The sequence below is a fragment of the Oncorhynchus kisutch genome, linkage group LG4 (genome assembly GCF_002021735.2).
Source record: "Oncorhynchus kisutch isolate 150728-3 linkage group LG4, Okis_V2, whole genome shotgun sequence".
Taxonomy (NCBI): domain Eukaryota; kingdom Metazoa; phylum Chordata; class Actinopteri; order Salmoniformes; family Salmonidae; genus Oncorhynchus; species Oncorhynchus kisutch.
The window spans coordinates 28023094-28048326 of NC_034177.2; the positions used below are offsets into that span (position 1 = coordinate 28023094).

Consider the following 25233-nt stretch of genomic DNA (forward strand, 5'->3'; position numbering starts at 1 on the left):
TCATGTAGAACCAACCGATCATTCAGACATAAACATATTCTGTCAGCCTGTAAGACAGAATGAGGGTAGATTTTTTGAAGATGTCTAGTCATAATGAATATATTCTAATAGACTCTCTACACTCTTTTGGAACCCCAAAAAATGGTTCCAAAAGGGTTCTTTGGCTGCCCCCATAGAACCATTTTTGGTTCCAGGTAGAACAGTTTTGGGTTTCATGTTGAACCCTCTGTAGAAAGGATTGGACATGGAACACCTGCAACCAAAAATGATTATTCAAAGGGTTCTCCTATGGGGACAGCCAAATAAGCCTTTTAGGTTCTACATAGCACCTTTTTTTCTAAGAGCGTACACTACAGTGTATTTCATATTCACTTGCAGTTCAAAGTGGGATGTCAGCTCATTACAGATAGACCTGCAGAGAAAGGGGAGTAAACTGCCCTTGAAACAATGATCCACTACACCTCACATATAAGACACACGCTAACCATCCATGTGAGCGTTGTGTGAATTCTGGAGTCATCTGATATTTTTTCCACTAATTGGTCTTTTGACCAATCACATAAGATGTTTTTTAGAGCTGATATGAATGGTCAAAATACCAATTAGTGAAAGAAACATCAGAATTGGGCTGCCTGTGTAAACACAGCCTGAGCGTCATAGTTCACTTTCTCAGGCTTTATGTGGCAGAGAGCTAGTGAGAGATGAGCCGCCGGTCGATACAAAGGTGATCATGGAGGGGTGTCTTCGCTGAGAGGGGGAACTGAGTGAAGAACAACCCAGCTGAAATTTCAATAATCAGATCAGACTTGCATTAGAGAGGCTTAATAAAATTGATTGTTTTGAACCATGGCATGTCAAATGCTGCGTTTACACAGGCAGCCCAATTCTGATCTTTTTTTCACTAATTGGTATTTTGACCAAGCAGATCAGCTCTGAAAAAGATCTGATGTGAAAGATCTAATGTGATTGGGAAAAAGATCAGAATTGGGCTGCCTGTGTAAACACAGCCAATGAGGTTTAGAATGGAAACCACTGCAAAACTCAGTAGATTGAACAGTATAGTGCCATCATGAACAGTCTAGAATATACTAATGACAAAGTACAAATAGAATGTATACTTTGTTTTTAAATCTTTCACATTATTTTGCTATCCAGTATTACTTCCCACTGGGCAAAGACTGGTTGAATCAATGTTGTTTCCATGTTATTTTAGCAAATACATTCAATGTGATGACATTGATCGTTTTAAAAAAAAGTAATCAATGTAAAGGAATTTCGTATTTCTTTTCACCCAACTTTGAATCTTAAGCCAATGACATGACGACAATTTTTTTGATTTCCTGTTGGATTCACGCTAGTTGACAACTCAACCAAATGTAAATCAAAACTAGATGGTGAACTGACGTCTGTGCCCAGTAGGCTGGCTCTTTGCCATGCTATCGATTGACTCTAATATTACTCTGGAAGAATCACCAACGATTGATGCTTGAAATTGCTCTATAAAAATGCCTGCCTTATCAACACACATCTCTTTAGCCTTGGAGGACAAAAGAGTGTTCGCTCATTTCCACAGCACTGCACTTTAAGGATTTAAGCGCAATCCAAGATACCATATGTGTGTGTGTGTGTGTGTGTGTGTGTGTGTGTGTGTGTGTGTGTGTGTGTGTGTGTGTGTGTGTGTGTGTGTGTGTGTGTGTGTGTGTGTGTGTGTGTGTGTGTGTGTGTGTTTGTGTAGACTGCAGTACTAGAAGGCCCCAGCATAGCAGGGTTCCAATCAAAAAAGAGGCATCAAACAGAAATAGAGACAGAGCAAACACTATACTCAGTGGATTCATTAGTAACACAATGTACAGTATGTGTAATAGAACAAACCCACATTACTGTGTAAAACATCTTAGGGCGAGAGTAAACAAAGCCCCATCTATCGCAAAAGGTCTGCAGAATTAATGAATTAAAGACGATGAAATTCGGATTGTTATGTTTCTAATTTGTGCCTATTGGTAAAGACTATGAAGATTTAGGAGGACAGATGTAACACGGTAATAAAGGAAGGGCCATGGAGCAAATGTAAAAGTCTGATGAGTTGCTATTGGGATTAGATTGCACTGGCAGCATGATATCCAGAAAGCTAACAAAGAATTTAACCAATTAACTAATGAATTACAAACTGAATTAGGTTAGAAATGAATCAGAGGCAGCATGTACCAGAAAATGAGCAGAGGTAAACAGAGCCAATGGGAGAGAGAATTTAAGGGAGAGAGAATTTCCCCTTGTTAAGTTTGACCCACCATTTGAGCCACAAAGCGTGCTGGTATTGGGGACTGGTTTGAGAGCTGCAGTGTTCTGGAGACATCGGTCAGAACTGGTATGCTGCCAAATGCCACCTCTGTGGTCATCACATGGACTACCGGACCCTCCCCAATGCAGGACAGTTGCAGGTTCTATGGAATTCCAAGAAATTAGAGGGACCAGGGGTATAAATGCAAGGCTACACACACACACACACACGCACACACACACACACACACACACACACACACACACACACACACACACACACACACACACACACACACTAGCACACACACACTAGCACAGACATGACCTCACCATAGGAGGCTCCTTCTTCCCAAATATAGCAATCTGTGCAGTTTGTTGAAGCCTGCCAACAGTCTTAGCCCGCAGAGCCAGGGGGATGTCCACAGCACTGTGGGGCTGAATGACCCCTCGTGGGTGGGCACTGGAGTAGAGCAGAGACGGGTACTCCTCATACTCCTGGAGAGAGGGACCACAGACACAGTGTTAGAGAAATGCCTGAAGCACTGAAACACCCAAACAGTAAGTGGCCTGATAAACTTGTCTGTCAAAGACAATAGAATGGCCCCTTGGCAGTGATCAATGGAAGCCAAGCGTAGAGCAAAGACAAATGGATGGTGGAGAGACCAGAAAGTCAGAGACACTGAAACATTATAAAACAGTAACACTTCAAATCTAACCTGGAACAGAAGGCCATAGCATGCAGGCAGGTCACTGTCATTAGTAAGCTTCACTGACTGCTCGTAAGGGTAACTCAGGAAACATCTCTGGAACTGTAGTACTGGGGTATCCAGAAGAACATTTGGTATAACACACCTACGGACACAGACATTTACCCAAGCTTAATACACCACTCACCTTTTAGGTTACACACATATTGGCCTGCACAGTAGAATAATTATTCCTATGTGCTTACAGCTCTACATTGATGTGTTGAGGTTATGAAGTAGCTTTCTATAAGGGTTCTCTGACATTGAAATGAATGAAAGGACTATTAATCATCTGCTCTGAATGAGGAGTTCCCCCCCTGATCATAAATCAGGACATATTTGTAGCTAAGAGGTGTGTTTAGACCCTGGATCTAGACCTCTAACCTGGCATTGATGGGTAGGGCCAGCACATCCTCCCCAACCCCTTGTACGTCCACTACTAAAGCCAGGCTGTAGCGCTGCACACTGTTGGAGCACAGAGTCACCTACAGATGGAGGTACACAGCAGACATACTGGTTAAACAGTCAAACACAACCATGACATAACCATGGCACCTCTACTGTGCTTGTTTGGCAAATCAGGGTTCTCCCCAAAGAATGTAAGAGAGGCGCTGCTCCAACTTGTGGACTGGCTGCACCACTATGTAAACATTTTTTTTTTTTACTTATGTGTTATCATATAAGACCACTTTTTGCTCTAGATGGCAGGAAATGGCAGTTACAGGTGTTCATAAACTTCCCCCGGCCGTACTCAGCAGCACCACCTTTTTCAAATATCTGGGGGAGAACCCTGCAAATGTATTTACAGTTTACACTACTTTTTTAATTTGCAATAATTTGCAATCATGTTCCTTTTGTTTTTTCTTTACACTTCTTGACATAGCCTATACTACATACAGTAGAACCCTACTAAGCTACTTTCATCAGAGGAAGTAGAGTAGACTGCATGGTCAAAGGTGCCTGCATATGGGGAGAAACAGTTATCTCTGCACCATCCATCCATGAGTAACTTCCTATACTTTGAAAGGTTAGCCAGGGCCCATTTTCTGGTCTAGGTGATGAAGATTATCTCCCTCCAGCACATTTGTCTTCCCCTGACCTCTTCTACATACATTATTCTGGTCTTGTAAGAGATCTCATTAGAGCCCCGGAGTGCCACTGTGCTGTCACTAGGCTGGAGAGCAGAGCAGCATGCTGCAGACAGCCAAAGGGAGGGCGGCAGACAGGAGACACCCTATACAAAGCACCGAAGACAGCTGCACAGATTCCCTGATAGAGCCACAAGGAGAAAGGCAGCTTCCCCAGGCATTTATCTGCAACAGATTTTTTTTTATTCAACTTCTCCACAGGATGATTACAATTACGCTCTGCCCCCCTCAGGGGCTATCATTGATTAAATCCGTTTCGATCAGAGGTAATTAATCGAATGATTAGTTTATTCTAAATCTCAAATGAAAAACCTACAGCATACACTTTAGCACTAATTGGAAAGCTAGCTGACTCAGCATGACCCAACAGCACCTACATTTAATAACATAATTAAATGGTACTCTACTACAGTGAGTACATAAGCACATTTTCATTTGAATAATGTTTGATTACTTTCTGGTAATGCTCCCTGCTCCTCTAACACACCTGGATGTCAACCAGTCCCTGAGGACGCACAGTTCCTGAGTTGGGTGTCAGGGTGAACTCAATGGGCCGATCTGGTACAGTACTGGAGCTCCACTCTGTCCTACTCAGGTCTGACACCTGGGAGACACTGGTGATGCTGGAAGGGCCACTGCCATCCCCTGGAACCCTCAGCCCAAAGTTGATAGGAACCAGAGAAGTATTGTTCAGACTGCAGGTCAGTGTGTGAGGGAAACCTGTAGGAAAGGAGGGATAAGGAATGAAACAGAGAGCAAGCAATGTTACAGTTCTAAGGGTTAGTGCAGAGATAATTCCAAACACTGTTATCTGATATACAGCTGCAATGCCACAGGGCAACTCATAATCAAGACTTTGATTTATCTGTAAGGTTTTAAAATGTATGGTTTGTGTGGGGAGAATTGCCACACAAATAACCACTGAGATTAAAAAAGTGTCATAGTATACTTAAATATTATCTGTCTGCAAAGACCTTTGCTGTTATTGATCACAAGAAAAATGTGCATTCTACCATGGCTAATAGTGTGTTAGTCTCATTCCACAGTAAGCCATTTGTAAGCCATGCACATGCATGATGCATTGCAGGCAGAGAATTGAGTGGACCATAAAAATGTAGGAGAGATAGGCCTGCTCAAAATACATCCAATGCCAAATGTATCAACTTGGACAATTTTTGGAAGGGTCAAATAGTGTGTAAGGCCTATTTTAGGAGATCCAAAATGACAACTTTGCAGTGAAGAGTGGGAGTAAATGTGTGCAGTAATTGTTGCAAGAAGGTATAGTGTGCCAATACTGTTTGTATGGGACTATTACTGCAAAACAATACACACTGGGTAGTTAGAGCCCTGATCATCAAGGACAACAACCACCCGAGCCACTGCCTGTTCACCCCGCTATCATCCAGAAGGCGAGGTCAGTACAGGTGCATCAAAGCTGGGACCGAGAGACTGAAAAACAGCTTCTATCTCAAGGCCATCAGACTGTTAAACAGCCACCACTAACATTGAGTGGCTGCTGCCAACACACTGACTCAACTCCAGCCACTTTAATAATGGGAATTGATGGGAAATGATGTAAAATATATCACTAGCCACTTTAAACAATGCTACCTAATATAATGTTTACATACCCTACATTATTCATCTCATATGTATACGTATATACTGTACTCTATATCATCTACTGCATCCTTATGTAATACATGTATCACTAGCCACTTTAACTATGCCACTTTGTTTACATACTCATCTCATATGTATATACTGCACTCAATACCATCTACTGTATCTTGCCTATGCCGATATGTACCATCACTCATTCATATATCTTTATGTACATATTCTATATCCCCTTACACTTGTGTCTATAAGGTAGTAGTTTTGGAATTGTTAGCTAGATTACTTGTTGGTTATTACTGCATTGTCGGAACTAGAAGCACAAGCATTTTGCTACACTCGCATTAACATCTGCTAACCATGTGTATGTGACAAATAAAATTTGATTTGATTTGATTTGAATGCTGATTGGCTGAAAGCCGTAGTATATCAGACCATATACCACAAGCATGACAAAACATTTATTTTTACAGTTCTAATTACGTTGGTAACCAGTTTATAATAGCAATAACGCACCTCGAGGGTGTGTGATATATGGCTAATATACCAGAGTTAAGGGCTGTGTCGTTGCGTCGTGTGTAAGAACAGCCCTTAGCCGTGGTATATTGGCCATCTACCACACCCCCTCGGGCCTTATTGCTTAATTATACACTGAGTGTACAAAATATTAGGGACACCTGTTCTTTCCATGACATAGACTGACCAGGTGAATCCAGGTGAAAGCTTTGATACCTTTTTGATGTCACCTTTTTGATGTTAAATCCACTTCAATCAGTGTAAATGAAGGGGAGGAGACAGGTTAAAGAAGGATTTGTAAGTCTTGAGACAATTGAGTCATGGACTGTGTATGTGTGCCATTCAGAAGGTGAATGGGCAAGACAAAATATTTAAATGCCTTTGAACAGGGTATGGTAGTAGGTGCCAGGCACACCGGTTTGAGTGTGTCAAGAACTACTACGCTGCTGGGTTTTTCACGCTCAAAAGTTTCCTGTGTGTATCAAGAATGGTCTACCATCCAAAGGACATCCAGCTAATTTGACACAACTGTGGGAAGCATTGGCATCAGCATGGGCCAGCATACCTGTAGAACGCTTTTGACACCTTTTAGAGTCCATAACTGACGAATTGAAGCTGTTCTGAGGGCAAAAGGAGGTGCAACTCAATATTAGGAAGGTGTTCCTAATGTTTTGTACACTCAGTGTATATTGTGGGCTACATCTATTTCGTAGACTTGCAGTAATGGTTGTTTATTTGCATCTGTCATTCATTGTTATGCTTGTGCTTTATACTGTAAATACAAAGCAGTAGGAATTATCAGTGTGTCTCAAATGCACTGTTTGATAAATCTGCCCCCAAGCCTAACACAAGCATCTAGCGTGAGTAACAGACATCATCAATGAGGATTAATGAAAAACAAACCATAGCTTAACTCACCAAAGGACACATCCCCAAAGTTGAGCTCTGAAACGCTGAAGTGAAAAGTGGGGCCTATTACGCAACCCCTACAAGAGATAAAAGAGACAGGAAATGCAGAATACATTTGTGCTGACCAGCAAGCATGAAGGTCACCGGGTAATGCATAATAATTACACTGGGTTGGGCAAGTATAGAGCAACTGAAGAAAAAAACAAGATCAGTCAATATCTTGGATGACAGCGTGGAAGGGTAATTCTGTAGTTTAAACACAACGTTAAGGGAGTCACTTACTCAAACCTAGAGTATGAAAATGTACTAATCAAACATGTAAGTCAGGGAGAGCAAGTATTCAAGCATTCAGGAGATGAAGCATTCGGTGGATTAATGTAGGTAATTTGGTCATTCTCATGAAACTGTGATTTTCCATGAAATTTCCTCTCGGATCACTGAGATTAGGATCTGTAGTAATTTATTTAATTATTATTATTATTATTATGTTTTTTGATCAGATATGATGTATTTTACCACAATTTCCACAAATACCGTAACAATGCAAAAATTCTCATTACCACAACAGTTTTCAAAGTCTAATGAAAAGACCTAAGTTAAACATAACTCTGAAAATAAAAATATTTACCAATAAATTATTAACATTTACTTTGTAATTTATCTCATTACCTTTAACACATAACCTTTTTAGAATATTTTTTGGTCATAATCACTTGTGTATGTATGCATGTTATTTATGCATTTTATTTATGCACACATATTTGGATAAAGAACAAAAATCACACAATCCGATTTAAGCCAAAATTGCTCAATTAAAGTACAATATTTCTTTATATTTCCTAAATATTGGTGCATTACGGTAATGATAAGCAGGTTTCGGAGATGAGACTACATGTTTTGATAATGAGTGTTGCATCGTTTAGCAAAATTTGACTGATCTCTATCAGATTCAGTAAGCCAACAAATCATCAAAGTGTGCCATTTGTTAATCCCAAATGACTTGCATGATACTAAAATCACTGATCTTAATGCAATTGACTAAAATACCCCTTATTTCAGTATAAGTAATGTAAGTACATGCACGTACAGTATTTTCAAAAGTCAAAAGTAGACTAAAAGTGACAAAAAAAAATATCCAAGGTCTTTACAGGTAATATTGGTGTATTAGTACGTGGATATTTATGGTTGTAAAGAATTGTATATATATTTCTGGATTGAATGGGTTCCTATGGGCAAAAAGCATAACACAATATGCCTATAAAGTACCTACTGTAAATACGTGCGATATGAACCAACATTTTTCTTGGGACATCAAGCAACAACAGTATTTTTAGGCTCCCGAGTGGAGCAGCACTCTAAGGCACTGCATCTCAGTGCTAGAGGCGTCACTACAGACCCTGGTTCAATCGTGGGTTGTATCACAACCGGCTGTGATCGGGGGCCGCCATAGGGAGATGCACAATAGGCCCAGCGTTGTCTGGGTTAGGGGGGGGATTTGGCCGGGGTAGGCCGTCATTGTAAAATAAGAATTTGTTCTTAACTGACTTGCATAGTTAAATAAATTAAAATTAAAAATACACTGAGTGTACAAAACATTAGGAACACCTGCTCTTTCCATGACCTAGACTGACCAGGTGAATCCAGGTGAAAGGTATGATCCCTTATTGATAAATCCACTTCAATTAGTGTAGATGAAGGGGAGGAGAAAGGTTAAAGAATGATTTTTAAGCCTTGAGACAATTGATACATGGATTGTGTATGTGTGCCATTCAGGGGGTGAATGGGCAAGACAAAATATTTAAGTGCCTTTGAACGGGGTATGGTAGTAGGTGCCAGGCGCACTGGTTTGAGTGTGCCAAAAACTCCTATGCTGCTGGGTTTTTCACACTCAACAGTGTCCTGTGTGTATCAAGAATGGTCCACCACCCAAAGGACATCTAGCCAACTTGACACAACTGTGGGAAGCATTGGAGTCAACATGGGCCAGCATCCCTGTAGAACACTTTTGTAGAGTCCATGCCCCAACAAATTGAGGCTGTTCTGAGGGTAAAAGGGAGTGCAACTCAATATTAGGTAGGTGTTCCTCATGTTTGTACACTCAGTGTACTTAAGTGTGAAAACAGGTACACATGTAACAATGGGGGATATCCTCCTTTAAGTAGTGGAGTAACTCTTTGCTGAAACACAAATTGCAGATTGTGGCAAATAGTCACAATCTGTCAAATAACTGTTGTTTTATAAAAAATCTATACAGTAGGTATTAGTGGTCCTAGTAAATAAATAAAGTTACCAGCACAGCACACCCATTGACTATACATTACAATTAGCATATAATTAATACAGAAATTAAGGTTCTCATTACCGAAACGGCCTGAAAAATGACACGGTAATGAGACATTTGTGTTTCGGTAATGAGAGGACCTTAGCTTAATCTGCAAGTAATAGGAGACAGAAAAAGTCTAATTGAAAACGTTATTGGCATTGTTGAATTCGATTTTTATCGTGGCAAGCTAGGACTGATGGTTTGGTAAACCAAGTCTGTTTGTTTGGTTACCTTGGAATCTACTGTAGCTATCTAGTAAACTTGCTAGCTACATCAGTGGATGTTGAACACATTTCTACCGGCAAACGGCAAATGTGTTCAATTATAGCCATTGTAAAAAAGGGATAATCAACTCGGGGCTCTAAGCGTTCTATGGAAAAATAATGCAACTCCGTAGAAGGTCAGTTCTACTCCATTAGCGTGTCGTGGAACACACCTTCCACGTCATTAATGATGTTCCATATAATGCATAACCCCTCGTTTATTATGCGTTACATATTTTTTGTTTTATTCAAATAAGTTATGTAAAATTGTATAAAATTATCCGAGAATTTAATCCGGACAAATGTTGGTAATGAGAATTTGGGGGGAAGATTTTCTAAATTCTGGCGAAAATGTCAAATGTATTTCAAATTAGACAATTTGCCAAACACTAGACATCTTAGTCTTTCCAATGATCATTTGATTTTTGCAGATGCTTCATGGTTTTGTAACAGACATGTTTAAAACTGGTTTGCTGAGAATCACCCAGCTGCTGTGGTATGGGGTGATATATGTGTCTGGACATGCTCGCCAATGCTTTATATACCGCAGTGGTGATGTACTGTACAGACCCTAACAAGACAATGATGGAGAGGTTGAGGACTGTGCTGGGATGGATGAGAGGGGTGATAGGGCGAGTGTTACCTAAACGTGAGGCTGATAGGTTGTGGGTTTCCCCCCACAGTGAAGATGAACTCCTCAGAGAAGACCCCCAGGGTGCTGGAGGAGAAGCAGAGCTCCATGGCTTGGCAGGCCCCAGCGGGAACCATCCCCTCAGTAGGGTTGAAGGAGAAACACTGGCCAAACCCTGAGCTGGGAGGCACCAGCTTGAAGGTGGCCTCGATGAGCCCATTATTAGACAGAAGCACCTGAGAAGAGAGTGCATGGATGGATAGTGGAGTCAAATCAGGTTTAAACAGGGCGAGGGGACATTTGTAGGGAAAACCTAACTATGTAAATGTAGAATTTGATTAACCAAGCACTGTTTTCTGTGTGTTCATATTCTCACTTTTTTATTTAGCCTAATCAGAATTAATGTGTATTGTGACTGCAGTGTATATTCCATGGTCTTATCTATACTTTTTTGCTGGCTTTGGAAAGCTAGCAATACGCTAACAAACATGATCCAACAGTCTTGTTCTGTGGGAACCAGTATCACAGTGTTTTACAGCAAGGCTGCCATGAATGCCCTAAAAACAAAAGGGGCTGACTGGGTAGTCACACCTTAAATAATTAATCTAACAGTGAATTCATAGAGAGCCTGCCATGTACTGTTCTATTATAAGACTAACAGTTATAACAATTATACTTCAATTACTCAATTACTCAAAAGTATGGGTATCTGGAGACTACCAGCAGCAACAATGTGATTTATTTTCATGTGAGACACATCTTATTACAGGGGATAATCACAGTGCTGTTATTTCTAGTACATCTCTATTTCCTGTCTAACTCTTCTGCACCTCTAACAGCTGGGACCTTGCACATTATGAGTATCATTTGTTGGGAGGGCTGATAATCTGGAACAAAGGTGTAAAACAAAACTCTGTAACTCTCATTCAGTGTAAGTGTAGAAATATTTGTGTCTTAGCTTTGTTTAATATTGTTAGTACATCTCCTAACTAAGGTTAAGTACCTCATAGCTGTGTTTGGAGCCAATAAAGATGGTACCCATGTCAAGGAGGTCAAAGTTGAATTGTAGTTTGGGGCCTAACCCCTCCCCCTTTATCCGTAGTGGTAGGCGAGACTCACGGCCTAATGTGGATAACGAAGAGCACAAAGGCAGAGAATACAAAGACGGAATTAAATAAACAAACTGAATATATGTAAACAAATGAGCATGAATCAAGCACATCTGCAGAACACAGGTGTGTAATGAAAACATCTAGACATACTGTACATTGCCCTTTAGGCAAAAATCAACTCTCTATGACTTGTGTTATTGAGGTCACCACCTGCCCATGAAACTCTGTCAGTCATGGAAATTAATGGAAATCTGACCTCCGGCACCGGAAATATAGATGGATACCAAATGCAAATCAACCAACAACTGCTTTGTCAGTATGAGATGATAGAATTAAAATTGTGAACTAACACATGTTTTTTGCCTTATGGCTTTGTAGGCTATATGATTTGACTATAATACCAGAAAACACCTTTTACAAAATGCATAAATATAATACATTTTCAGGCCTTGTCACTTTTGATCAAATCCAAGGTGGGGCTTTCTCATCAATGCACCATTTTATTTCTGTTCATCAAACTTCTGTTTGTAACATCATACACAACTTAGCTAATACTGTAGTAAATACATGAGCCCTCTCTCTGATCAAATGACATCAAACTTCACCTGTGATGTCGCAATAGACCGTCTGTTGATAAATCTTTGCCTCCTGTGGTTTGAAAATTATGTTGACCTCTGAGGTGGTGTTTGGCCAAATGTCCCCCTCCTGCAGGTAACACAAAGGCAACAGATGAGGCAACTTTAAACAATGTGCATCTTACAGTAGCAACACGATTACTGAAATCCTGCTGGAGGAGAAAGTGGTACAGTCCATCATGTGTCAAATGTGTCAAGACAGTGTAGAGTAGCTAAATTATATACTTTTGATATATAATTAAAAATGATATATTATAATACTTCCCCTTATACACTTGTGATTATGCAAGAGCAAAGACAACTCAACGCTGATGAAAGATATGTATAAAGCTTCTGTCTAAATGATAGTGTCTGTCAAATAGATAAAGTCATCAAGTGGAAAATAAAAGCAGCCGAGTGCTAATGGATGTAGTACTTATTAGTTAGAAAGACACTAATGCAATCATAATCAGCAGAGCTCTGAAGAGCAGAAGGAAAAGTTTGCCTAAGGGTAACGGTGGGGTTCTGGCCTCACTCTGTGCTGATGGAGCACAGCTCTTCAAGGTGCTTTACAGAATATTTGGGTGCAGAGTTTGTCCCTGGAAAGCAATGCTTTTTTGGATGCCTTGATTTTTTTGGGGTAGGGGGGGTTGAGTTTGTTTTCCCCTCTGTTTTCCATCTCTCTGACATTGAGGCATCAAGGTCAAATGATTGTGAGAGTTCCCTTAGGACCTAGTGTGCTTAACAGATGCCTAGGGCGAGTTGGGTTTCGTCAGGATGGATGAGAGAATGAGTGGCTGTCTCCCCAGGGGCGTCTCAGCCCATCGGTCAGACTCCGAGACAGCAGGTGAAATCAGGTTAGAGGCTAATTAGATCCACGTGGCCATGCCTCTGACTCAGCAGGCAGTCTCCCACAGTGTTTGGGAACACTGATACTTCTCACGCACACAAGAACACATGGCCCCTCATAAGTGCATTGCCACAAACACAAATGGGGTTGAAGAATATGAAATGAAATATAGGAATATTCATGGGACTTCTATAGCTGCTGTGGAGCAGTGACTCACTGCTAGGTGGCAGAATTATAAGCAGAGCATTTTAAATGTGCTTTAAAGGCTGTGGTTTGTCTTCCACCACAGCTGAGTAATCCACAGAGCCAGATCTGTCACTGTCACCTGAGGCTGGAGGTGTGAGCAGACACCACACTGGGTTATAGTAGTTGGTACAGAATACTAGTACAGGGTGTGGTGTAATAAAGTGCATCCATTAATTTAGTGTATCAAGTTTCCTTAGGCATTCCAATGCAAACCAATGATTACTGAGGATTTTGGCATGCAAGTTGGCATGGCTACTGCTGTATAAGAAAATATGATGATATTTGAGAAAACTGTACCTTCAATGCACTGCACTTCGTGACTCAAAACATACTGTAGGTTTCCTAGAGGAGGATCACCAGGAGTGATTATATCATGTAACTCCTCTTTTGTTTGTGCACAAAGTCCTGTATGACAGGAAAATTGGACTCTACAGTGTATATCAAAACATTTGCTATCAGTACACAGTAAATTCCCCTCCCTCCACCCCCACTCTACATCACACACCAGAGGTTCCACTGTGATGTAGTTGTCTGAGAAGGACAGGTGTTCCTCCTTCAGCTGCCTGCGTCGGTCCTGGAAGGTGCGTGAGAGCAGGGAGAGACGGTCACGTAGAGTGGGGTCTGCGTCACACTCTGTCAGGAACTGTTCCATGTCATCCTCCTCCTCCCGCTGCATTTCGGAACAGAACCTAGAGCAGAGCAGAGATACACACAGAGAGAGAGAGAGAGTATGGGGATGAGGTGGGGGATGGGGAACAGAGGAGCATCTGAACAGGCTACATAAAACAGCATTGATGTGGACTGATACTCAAATTTTTACGATGATCCATTAGCCAAGGGTCACTTCAGATGTTTGTTTACAGGAAATCAATGTCTGTTGATGTATTGATCATGTTTATATTATGTACATCATGAAGATGAGCATGAACAGACATCCCACCTTAGCTTCTGCTGCTCTTCCTCCTCTTTAGTGGCCAAGCTCTTCCACTGGTAGTGGACTAGAGTATCACTCCTGTTCACTATGGAGACTGAACGTTGGTTGGCCATGGAGATGTAGGTTTTCTCCACTATGACAGAGTTCCTGTCCAGCCTCACATTCACGTCTGCAGACGCTCCATACAGACTGATGCCAACATCCTCCCCTTAGGAGAAACAACAAAGCCCAGACACAAACAGCAACTGAATTATTCAAGAGCACTGTAGCTGTCCAATATATTTATAGAAAGTCAAAAGTACATGTGGGTAGTTCTAAAATACAGGCTTTTCCATTTATTTATTTTATTTTTCAGGACTTTATGGCAAAGCCCCAAAATGTGATGCTATAGCCTAGTCAGCGTGCTACTATTGGTCAGTGCTTCATAATTGGTCATGGAGATGGCGCTGTTGGATTAGCATGACATGTAGACTATACTGTCTGAGCCATCCACAACAATAACAAAGTCTCTCTGGGACTCAGTGACATTAGCACAAGTCACATGGTTCCCACCGGAGCAGCCAACAGAATGAAAAAGAAAATACAATGCAAAATCATTGCATAAATCAGCATGTGGAATATGTAAATACCTCTAGCTTTTTGTTTGGCTAGTTTGGTTACATTCAAAGCAGAGTCATGGTGCTTTAGAAGAGATCCTGACCTGACCCTAATGAGTGAACCGAGCAAAGATTTAACACAAAATTAAATAGGCTGGTATTCAAATTGCATCCTGAGTTCTAAACAGGCAGTAAGCACCAGGCAGCCATCAAACTTCATTAAGCAAAAACATGGTTAATGTTAAATTCAGAGTAATACACCACAAGTAAACACAATGTGACGCTGTGGATCATTACCCAATAAGGTGTATTATTCTAACAATTTTTCCACAACAGTATAGTTATTATTCGTATTTTCATCAAAACTTTTACAGAATGCTTAAATCAATTCAATCTGACCTCAGAAGAAGGCAGAATATCTATTTTTAAAATGAATATATTGCCACAGATTAATTTCTGTAGTTCTATGCTTCCCTTGTCTCCCCTTTCTGGCTATAGGGATAAATCCATAGTGTGGTTTCGAAATACATATGGTTATATATATGGCAAGGTAAGTGACCCTGGATAAAAACTTACAATGAGGGAGAGATGTAGGAGGACTATTTGTACCAAACCTTAAATTGTATTTCCAGGAACTAGCATTTTGTCCCATCCTAATTTGCTTTAGACAGGATTTTTCCACTCTCTGGCTGAGTATATAGAGAAAAATTGTGTATCTTATTCCCGTGGAAGAGGTGGTCTACACTGATACTGTATATCCCTTAAACAATGTAAACTACGCTTTGGTCCTGTTATTGCTCACACAATTTTTATGTGGCGCAAAATTGAAAAACAATGTAACTGGGAATCAAAATGGCATGCCTTGCGATCTGGAGGGCAGCCTTTTCCATCCCCCCAGTGGTCCAAATTTGGAATCCTTACCCTTGCCGATATCATGGACAGTACACATTAACAGCTATGCTGGCATATGGATTCCCTTGGGAAACCCAACTACCAAACCATCCAATGTTGGGATTTATAAATAAATGATCTGGGCTCCCAAAAGGACTGATCTCTATAATATATAAACAACTTTTGGAAAGCTCATATTCTGAGCTAGCCATTAAAAAAGTATGGGCCACAGAGCTAAATGAATCTGAACATCCCTTTAAGTGGAACAAAATATGGAAAAATATAACTTTGGCATCCTGTAATCCGAACAATCAACTTTGTTTTGTTCACAGACTGTAAAACCAAGGAAAAGTGTTGGATGAAATTGGCCCAAACTCCCAACTGTTCACTCCCCTAAATCAGATGGGCACATTCCTTCATATGATGTGGACGTGCCCTGCAGTTAAATGCTTCCGGGACAAAGTTACAAAATTCATTACGAAGTGCAAATGTAAATATTTAATGCGTTGCATCTACTATGTTAATTAACGATGATAGCTTCTTAAATCTCTCAGTCAATCAGAGATGATTACTGCTGGCAGGCAGAACTGCTGCTGCAAAAAAAAGATGTTGGTCCTTAGAGGGCAATCACCCCACTCTCTCTCAATTTGCCAGTAGATACAGTTACTATTAAAAGTTAAAAGGTTTGAATTATAGACAGCGAGAATTAATGCTAGTCAAGGAACAATTGAGGCCAGGACAAATATGCCTGACTCCGTCAAGAATAATCTCAACTAAAGCCCAAAACATATAAATTAACAATCCATGAAGCCCAGCACATACATACAAACAACATTTTAAATATTTTTTTCCTTTTTCTTTCAGGCCTTCTTCTTCATATTTTTTTTTCTTTCTTTTCTTTCTTTTCTTTCAAGTAGCTTGATACTGGGTAGTCTGGGTACCAGTCTCTTTAGCTAAAATTATACTCCTTGCCACTCCTTGTCATTGCGAAATAGACTGGCCTTCCGGCAATCTTCAAATAACATTCTATCTTTAATGAGTTCTAGGATATCAGAGTATGTGATCCTGATTTGATAACCTATCATCCAATCACAATGTTTATGCAAATACACTGTATATACATTACACTATATACACAATGTAGAAAATAGTACAAATAAAGAAAAACACTTGAATGAGTAGATGTTCTGTCACGTTCTGACCTTTATTTCCTTTGTTTTGTCTTTATTTAGTATGGTCAGGGCGTGAGTTGGGGTGGGCAGTCTATGTGTATTGTTCTATGTTGGGGTTTTTCAGCCTAGTATGGTTCTCAATCAGAGGCAGGTGTCGTTAGTTGTCTCTGATTGAGAATCATACTTAGGTAGCCTGGGTTTCACTTTTGGTTTGTGGGTGTTTGTTTTCCGTGTGTGTATTTGTTGCCACACAGTACTGTTTCGGATTTGTTCATGTTCACGTTTATTGTTTTGTATTTTCATAGTGTTCAGTTTATATCCTAAAATAAAACTTTATGGACACTTACCATGCTGCGCATTGGTCCTCCGATCCTTCTCGCTTCTCCTCCTCAGAAGAGAAGGAGGAATGCCGTTACATGTTCTAAAACTGTTGACCGGTAGTGTATACGTATATATAGACGCTACAAGCTTGGAGCACCTGTATTTGTGCAGTTTCTCCCATTCTTCTATGCAGGACATCTCAAGCTCTGTCAGGTTGGATGGGGAGCACCGCTGCACAGTTATTTTCGGTCTCTCAAGAAATGTTCGATCGGGTTCAAGTCCGGGCTTTGCGCTGGGCCACTCAAGGAAATTCAGAGACTACTACTGCGTTGTCTTGGCTGTGTGCTTAGGGTCGTTGTCCTGTTGGAAGGTGAACCTTCGCCCCAGTATGAGGTCCTGAGCGCTCTGGAGCAGGTTTTCATCAAGGATCTCTCTTTACTTTGCTCCGTTGCTCTGATCCTTACTAGTCTTCCAGTCCCTGCCACTGAAAAATATCCCCACAGCATGATGCTGCTACAACCATGCTTCACCGTAGGGATGGTGCCAGGTTTCCTCCAGATGTGACGCTTGGCAATCAGGCTAAAGAGTAGAAACATTTTTTCTCATGGTCCGATAGTCTACAGGTGCCTTTTGGAAAACTCCAAGCGGGCTGTCGTGTGCCTTTTACTGAGGAGTGGCTTCTGTCTGGCCACTCCACCACAAAGGCCTGATTGGTGGAGTGCTGCTGAGATGGTTGTCCTTCTGGAAGGTTCTCCCATCTCCACAGAGGAACTCTGGAGCTCTGTCAGAGTGACCATTGTGTTATTGGTCACCACCCTGCAGTCTCTTTGGCAAATGACAGGAGTGGCAAGGAGTGTTAGATAAAAAGACTGGTACCCAGGCTAGCCTGGTACTACAGTAAGTCCAATGCTGGAAAACAGTCGGTCTCTATCAAATAAGTATGTATACAGTACTCTACCTCTTCAAAAGATTAGTCAAAGAAAGATAGATGCACATAAACCATTATATAGGCCTCCTGGAACCATACATCCTTTATTAGGGATGTGGATTAGGCTATACAGTACTGTACAAGAATCACATTATAACAAAATCACTTCAAAGACCTTACTATAAAGGATTGGCTTGACAGTATGCCTCTTAAATTGGTGTTGCAGATAAAGTCAAAGTAAATAAGTCTTCATCAAAGTAAGATGAAGTACAAAATCCAGGGAAATAAGCTTTTTCTTTAAGACATGAATATCAATGTCACAACCTCATAAATCTATCCACTTTTCCTTTTATCCACCGATTTCTCTTGTGGAACATCAAGTAGACCTATTACAGTGGTGTGACTGTGATATCTCGGTGAACGGCACTCTTTTGGGACCAAGGGACAACGCAAGGTGGGTGAGCATGCTCACTACGGTAGTTGCTGCCCAGTTAAAGAACCTAATGTTGTCTCAGGAGGAACCGTAGATGATTAGCAGCATCACCAAAGCAAAGATACACTTAAAACCAGCACATATTAATGACGACAAGCCTGTCATGTGCAATAAAGCTGTAAGATGTGTCCTACAAAAAATAAAGAATAGAAAATAGGGGAAAATGGAGGGACCATAATTATCGCTGAGATCCTGATACTATGACAACGGTTGATGGGCAAGAAAAATGTGCCTTTCTCCCCCACTGGTCGAGCCAATATCATGCTTTCATCATCTAATTTCCTCAAGAGATTAATTCTGCACGGCCATCAGTTTCCAGGCTACGCAGAGGACATTTTAACCTCAGCCGATACTGCTGTTAGAAGTTCTCCCTTTGATTGCCCATGCTGTATTTGACAGGAGACTTGAGCCCTCAGTGAACAGCTCTTGAAAAAATTCTGAAGATTCTGCTGGAGTGCTGCTGGTGAGGAGAGGGTGAGCAGAGCTAAGGGGTTAGGTTTATGGTTAGGGATACAATTAGGATTAGGGTTAGAATTATGGTTAGTGGTTAGTGGTTAGGTTTAGGGTAAGGAGTTAGGAGTTAGGGATTTGGAGTTAAGGATACTAAAACAAGTATTGCCAAGCATAAATAGAGAGGCATACAGTATGTGATCGTATCCCAATGTAATCAAGGTTTGAAATTATTCTGTTTTTGTCAGATACTATATCTGTTTGCGTTCAATTGGCAGTGTATAAAATATATATAATTCTATTCTGTCACGCTTCGGCTACTATCCAATAAAATATACAATATGTAAATGTGTCCTAGATGAAGGCTACTAAAGGGCAAATTAATACACCAATAGATGGATTGATTAGAATAGATGGACACTGTATGTGCAGTAGAATCACTGCTTAACCACCCCTGCAAAAATTTGACCATGTTTGAAATGACATGTTCATGGGTCAAAAATGTACAGTACTACTTGATAAGATACTCATGATTTGCTGCGTTCACTGGTTCCAGAGGGTAACTTCCAGAGCAGCTTCATCTGATGCATACATGAGAAGGAGACAGGGAAAGGTGCTGAATTAAAAATGATACAACCCTGATGGGCTTACAGTGAGTGGTCTTTTTAGAGTAGAGCACATTATAAAATGTTAATGCTGCTGCCCTTCACTAGACCTGTGTGTGTATGTAGTGAGACAGCAGACCACCAAGCACCACCTGAGCCAAACACACACACATGCGTTTACACGCACACAAACACGCATGCACGCATGGATGCACACGCACACAAGCACACAGATAAACATGCACACACACACACTCAAATACTCCTCTGGCTCTTAATTGGTTTACTGTATCTCACACAGATATAGTTCTCCATAACATTGCAAATTCACCTTTTATTAACTTGCAATTCTACCATAGGCTTGTCAAAATAATTAAGTGATAAAGGGGTCTACTCTAAATCCTCCATCAAATCTGGATTTCACCACAGCATAAAAACACTTTTATCAATCTTTAACACTGCAATCACCTTGGAATCCTATAAGGTCCCTTTGCCAGCACTACCCATCATCACAATCACAAACGTGGGACAGTTTAAGATCTTGAATTGAGCCAAAAATAATTGCACATCTGCTTACATTCCAAAAAGAAAACATATTGGGGTTTCCAATGGAGTTCTATCAATATCTCAAACCATTAGCTGGTATAATCACACAAACAAAACAAGACAGACGTGTCTCCAGGGGCTGTCCATTCTAACTGGGCTGATGACACTGCTATAGGCAACAGATAACACCAGCACACCCAGCCATCCACACTCATACATCTGTTAATAGGATATATGCTAATTAGGGTGTTTTCCCTATACGCTAGGTGCAACCTGTGTGAAAGAGCAGAGATTAAAGACTGTGAATAAATGCCCCTGAAATGATTAACACTGTTTTACCATTCCTGCTGCAGGGTCATTACGAAGGGGATATTTTATTATTGTGTTCACAGTGAATGTATGCTAAACAGATTCATCCTTTTAGTTCCACTCCATTTGATGTAGTTGATTATCTTATGCAAAAAAATGTATGTAATGTGAATGTGTGCATGCATCTGTTTCTATGAAGTACCTTACTGGTGTAGAGCAAGTACTTGTGTGCTCGCGTAATGCAAAGTGAGTGGGTCTATCGGTGGGGACTCTGGGGAGACATGTACACTGAGTGTACAAAACATTAGGAACACCTGCTCTTTCCATGACATAGAATGACCAGGTGAATCCAGGTGAAAACTACGATCCCTTATTGATGTCACTTGTTAAATCCACTTCAATCAGTGTAGATGAAGGGGAGGAGACATGTTAAAGAATCATTTTGAAGCCTTGAAACAATTGAGACATGGATTGTGTATGTGTTCCATTCAGAGGTTGAATGGGCAAGACAAAAGATTTCTGTCTTTGAACAGGGTATGGTAGTAGGTGCCAGGTGCACCGGTTTGTCAAGAACTGCAACGCTGATGGGATTTTCATGCTCAACAGTATCCCGTGTGTATCAAGAAACGTCCACCACCCAAAGGACATCCAGCCATCTTGACACAACTGTGGGAAGCATTGGAGTCAACATGGGCCATCATCCCTGTGGAATTCTTTTGACACCTTGTAGAGTCCATTTCCCAACTAATTGAGGATGTTCTGAGGGCAAAAGGGGAGGGTGCATCTCAATATTAGGAAGGTGTTCCAAATGTTTTATACACTGGGGGTATATTGTATATGGGTTGTCCTTTGTGGGGGGAATTTTGGATGTAGATGATTGTAGAGTATAGATGCATGTGTACCATCTGTATAATGGTGACCATAAAGCTCCAAGGACACTGAATCTTGTCTAGCCAGACCTGTACCTGCTGCTTTATAGTTATGGTCTTGCACCTGTATGGTAGTGAAGAAACAGATCCTGGCTGTGGTCTCCTGCAGTCTTGGGTAGAAAGTCAACTGTCACCTGCATGCTCTCTCCAACTCCAATAGTTCCAAGAGGGGGCTCCACTGAAAAAGGTCTTGACAGAACAAAGGCATGGACAGGTAGAAATGGTTGGTTTAGCATAGAGTACTTAGGCTAGAACAGACTAAAGGCTAGAACAGACTCCTATCATAGATCATCTCTCACCTGTGTGTGCTTAGCTGAAACTTGGCCTCACAGTTGCCAATGTTGCGCACCAGCAGGGTCTTCTGTGAGGAGCATTTCACAGGGCACAGAGAGAAGTGCAGGTGGTCAGGGAAGTCTAGGATGGCCCGCGCCCCAATCGCCCGGATAGGAACCTCAAACCTCTCCCTCTCTGTCACACAGATGAGCCTGTGGATGTAGTCCTGGGAGACGGGGGAGGAGAGATTACTTTATGAAGTTCACAAGGACAGGACAGCACAGAGGTAGACTTCAGATTCAACTTTGATCAGTTTCTTATTGGATTCTGTCTCATGTGGTGTATGAAGGACATGTCCTGATCAACAATGTCTTGGAACTATAACACATGCATAACCAAAGGTGCACTACTGCTCCAAATGTTCACATCTTGTCAAGTATGTTGTTTTTTCAGGGGTCTGTCATCCAAACAGTCATCTCTCCCTATTGTCTCCATACAGATGAGTTGGCTCCAGGCCTGATTATGTTGCCAAGGCCCCTGAATCTCTCTAACAACTACACTCTGTATTAATGTGCAAGCAGAGCAAAGCAGATTACCAGGCCATATTAGAGCCTGGAGAATGGCAGCTAATGGAGTGAGAGTAGGCGGTGGTGGAAACATTCCCTGTCATGCCCATGCTCATCAAAGCACACTCTCTGATAGAATTACAGTGCAGAGGCGCATTAACAAGGAATATGAGCTTTGACATTGATGTTTCACCGTGTTGTCATTACTGAAGAGGAAAACCTGAAGCATTGAAATCTTTCCTTCAGACCAAGGGTAATGAATGAGACTGGTTTCTTAACTAGGCCGACATTCCTTTCAGTAATTTTCAGAACATAAGAAAGCTGTTTTCTTTTGAAATCAGAAAGAGGAAATTTCATGAACAGACTGAATAAAATTGGAATAAAGTTGGAAACACTTGTTTGCTTTGATCCATAGCATTAAAAGAAAAAGTAATAGTTTATTGCACTTTACAGTGTTCCAACTGTTTGTTAAGTGTGTTGCCATATCATTTTTATTTGATTTGTGTTGACAGTACCTTGTTCTCCTGGGGTGTAAAGAGGACACTGAATGTGGACGCCATCCCTGGGGCCACTTTGCTACACACATCCACTGGACTGACCACTTTAAAATACAGAGAGTCTCCCTCCACCACCTTCACCAGCCGTGGGATCTAAAGACCAGAAAGACACACACACACACACACACACACACACACACACACACACACACACACACACACACACACACATATGCACATGCACGCACGCACGTGAAACAAAGAGAGAGAGAGACAAAGAGAGATAAAGAAAAAGAGAGAAAGAGAGAGAGGGACATAATGACTAACTCTCCACTTTCTTTGCAACATCCCTACTCCCTACTCTCCTAAGCCCCAAAAGAAGCTCAAAGACAACAAACATATTTAAGAGAAATAACTGCAAGAAGAACATAAGAAATTATATTCCTTTCCTTTGTTTTAAATATAAATATATTTCAACAGCTGGTGGCAGTTTGGCAGACCATACTAAGGTACAGAACTGTGTTCACTTTGGCAGCTATTTTAGATTTAGTTTTAGTCTCAGTCACATTTTAGTCATTTCATCCTTCTTAGTTTTAGTTATTATCAGTCTACTTAAACTCAGGACAATTTTAGTGTAGTTTTAGTCACAGTCATTTTTGTCAAATATTCGTCAGTGCATTTTTTTTCCATTAAATAATTGACTTGTAACTTCCATCATGTGCACATTAAGATAGCCTTGTCCAACGAGGCCTACTATCCCCTCATATAGCTGGCACATTGCTATTGTGGAAGATAGTAACCAATGCCAGCCATGACTTACCATAGGCTACAAAGCCTTGGCAACAGGTTAAACAATTTAAGCGTACAGCTCTTTTCTCCCAATCATAACCTTGGGATGGGGCTAAATAACAGTGACTCGTATTTGCCGACTGCAAGAGCAGCAGTACAGATGAATAACAGCACACATGGGAAAATGGAGCATGTGATGTGATCAAAGCGAAAATAGCCAACATGAAAGTAAGAGAGTAAACATTATAGTTTTTAGTTGAGGTTAGTTACAATTAAAGTGTCCTGGTTCGCTGGCTGTGCATCAGTTCAAAATATTTCTGAGTGACTGAAGTGACTGCATGGAAGCTGTGTGACTGAAAAGCGGTTAATTCTGCCAATGAGAGGATTGCATTAAATATTCTGCAAAGATATGAATGCTTATGATTGGACAAAAAATATGAATGTCTAATTGAATGTCCATTAGTCTCATGTGGAATTCTAGTCTCGTCACATTTTCGTCAACTAAAATGAAAACGAATTTGTTACTAAAGTTATTGTGTTTTTCATGGCGTCTCGTCTCGCTATCGTCATTAGTTTTCGTGAGGAAAAATAGGTTGTTGACAAATATTTTTCATCATAGTTATTGTTGACGAAATTAACACTGGAACAAAACAGTGCGTCACCAAATGCATCAATGTAAAAGTTCACTTGTGTAACTTCTGTTTGATATAAAAATCAGCCAAATGCAATACATCCTAAAAAAAGAGTTTGGGGTTTGGACAGGCATGCAACATAGTAAATTTAGAAATACAGGATTTAAATGGACAATAAATAAGAGGAATTGTGGCTTTGACTATACTGCCAATAACTTTTTCTAGGCCTATCTATTTGCCATCAACATGGGACTGCAGTGAGAAAGTGAGACATTTGACTACGAAGCTAAATCTTTCATATATTTTCTCCTTGCATTTTAAATCCAACTACTGTATGCATTACAGCTTCATTGTGGTCATGAATAAATTGAATAAAGAGGTTGTTTTTCCATGGAATTAATATACATATTTATTACAGTATGTCTACCCCATCTCCCTGAAAGGTAAATGGTTGGGAGAAAATATGTAGGTTGTAGACTACCAAATCAGTTGACACTATATAATCCTTTCATCACAATGCTTTTTGTTCAAACTAAAAAAATACCTAATTAAAAAACACATAATGTAGTTACTAATGAGTTTCACTGTTCTGAAAGGATGAAACCGGTAGAAACAGTTGGTATTTGAAAGGATGAGTGTAGGGGAAAGAGAGGTATGTTATTGTGTGAGGAATATTGCGAATGCACTGTAGCCTATAAGAAAAGGGGTAATAATGCACTATAGCCTATAAGAAAAGGGGTAATAATGCACTATAGCCTATAAGAAAAGGGGTAATAATGCACTGTAGCCTATAAGAAAAATGGTAATAATGCACTGTAGCCTATAAGAAAAATGGTAATAATGCACTGTAGCCTATAAGAAAAGGGGTAATAATGCACTGTAGCCTATAAGAAAAAGGGTAATAATGCACTGTAGCCTATAAGAAAAAGGGTAATAATGCACTGTAGCCTATAAGAAAAAGGGTAATAATGCACTGTAGCCTATAAGAAAAAGGGTAATAATGCACAATGCACATAGCTGGGCCAGAGATTTTATTATGTTGGGAAT

The 25233-nt window shown here is 40.6% G+C and overlaps 1 protein-coding gene across 2 annotated transcripts in view; it reads right to left on the reverse strand.

Annotated features, from left to right (window-relative positions):
- hydin (HYDIN axonemal central pair apparatus protein) overlaps nucleotides 1-25233 on the reverse strand; it is a 67219-nt gene that overhangs the window by 36261 nt on the left and 5725 nt on the right. For both annotated transcript variants that reach the window (XM_020480698.2, XM_031822757.1), the window contains exons 5-18: nucleotides 22784-22918; nucleotides 21729-21928; nucleotides 21494-21618; nucleotides 14196-14397; nucleotides 13761-13944; nucleotides 12151-12250; nucleotides 11437-11555; nucleotides 10446-10669; nucleotides 7226-7293; nucleotides 4662-4894; nucleotides 3411-3511; nucleotides 2997-3132; nucleotides 2611-2775; nucleotides 2289-2441 (exon numbers count right to left, since the gene is read on the reverse strand). In XM_020480698.2, the coding sequence (XP_020336287.1) occupies nucleotides 2289-2441; nucleotides 2611-2775; nucleotides 2997-3132; nucleotides 3411-3511; nucleotides 4662-4894; nucleotides 7226-7293; nucleotides 10446-10669; nucleotides 11437-11555; nucleotides 12151-12250; nucleotides 13761-13944; nucleotides 14196-14397; nucleotides 21494-21618; nucleotides 21729-21928; nucleotides 22784-22918 (2145 nt within the window). The remainder of the gene's footprint in view (nucleotides 1-2288; nucleotides 2442-2610; nucleotides 2776-2996; nucleotides 3133-3410; nucleotides 3512-4661; nucleotides 4895-7225; nucleotides 7294-10445; nucleotides 10670-11436; nucleotides 11556-12150; nucleotides 12251-13760; nucleotides 13945-14195; nucleotides 14398-21493; nucleotides 21619-21728; nucleotides 21929-22783; nucleotides 22919-25233) is intronic.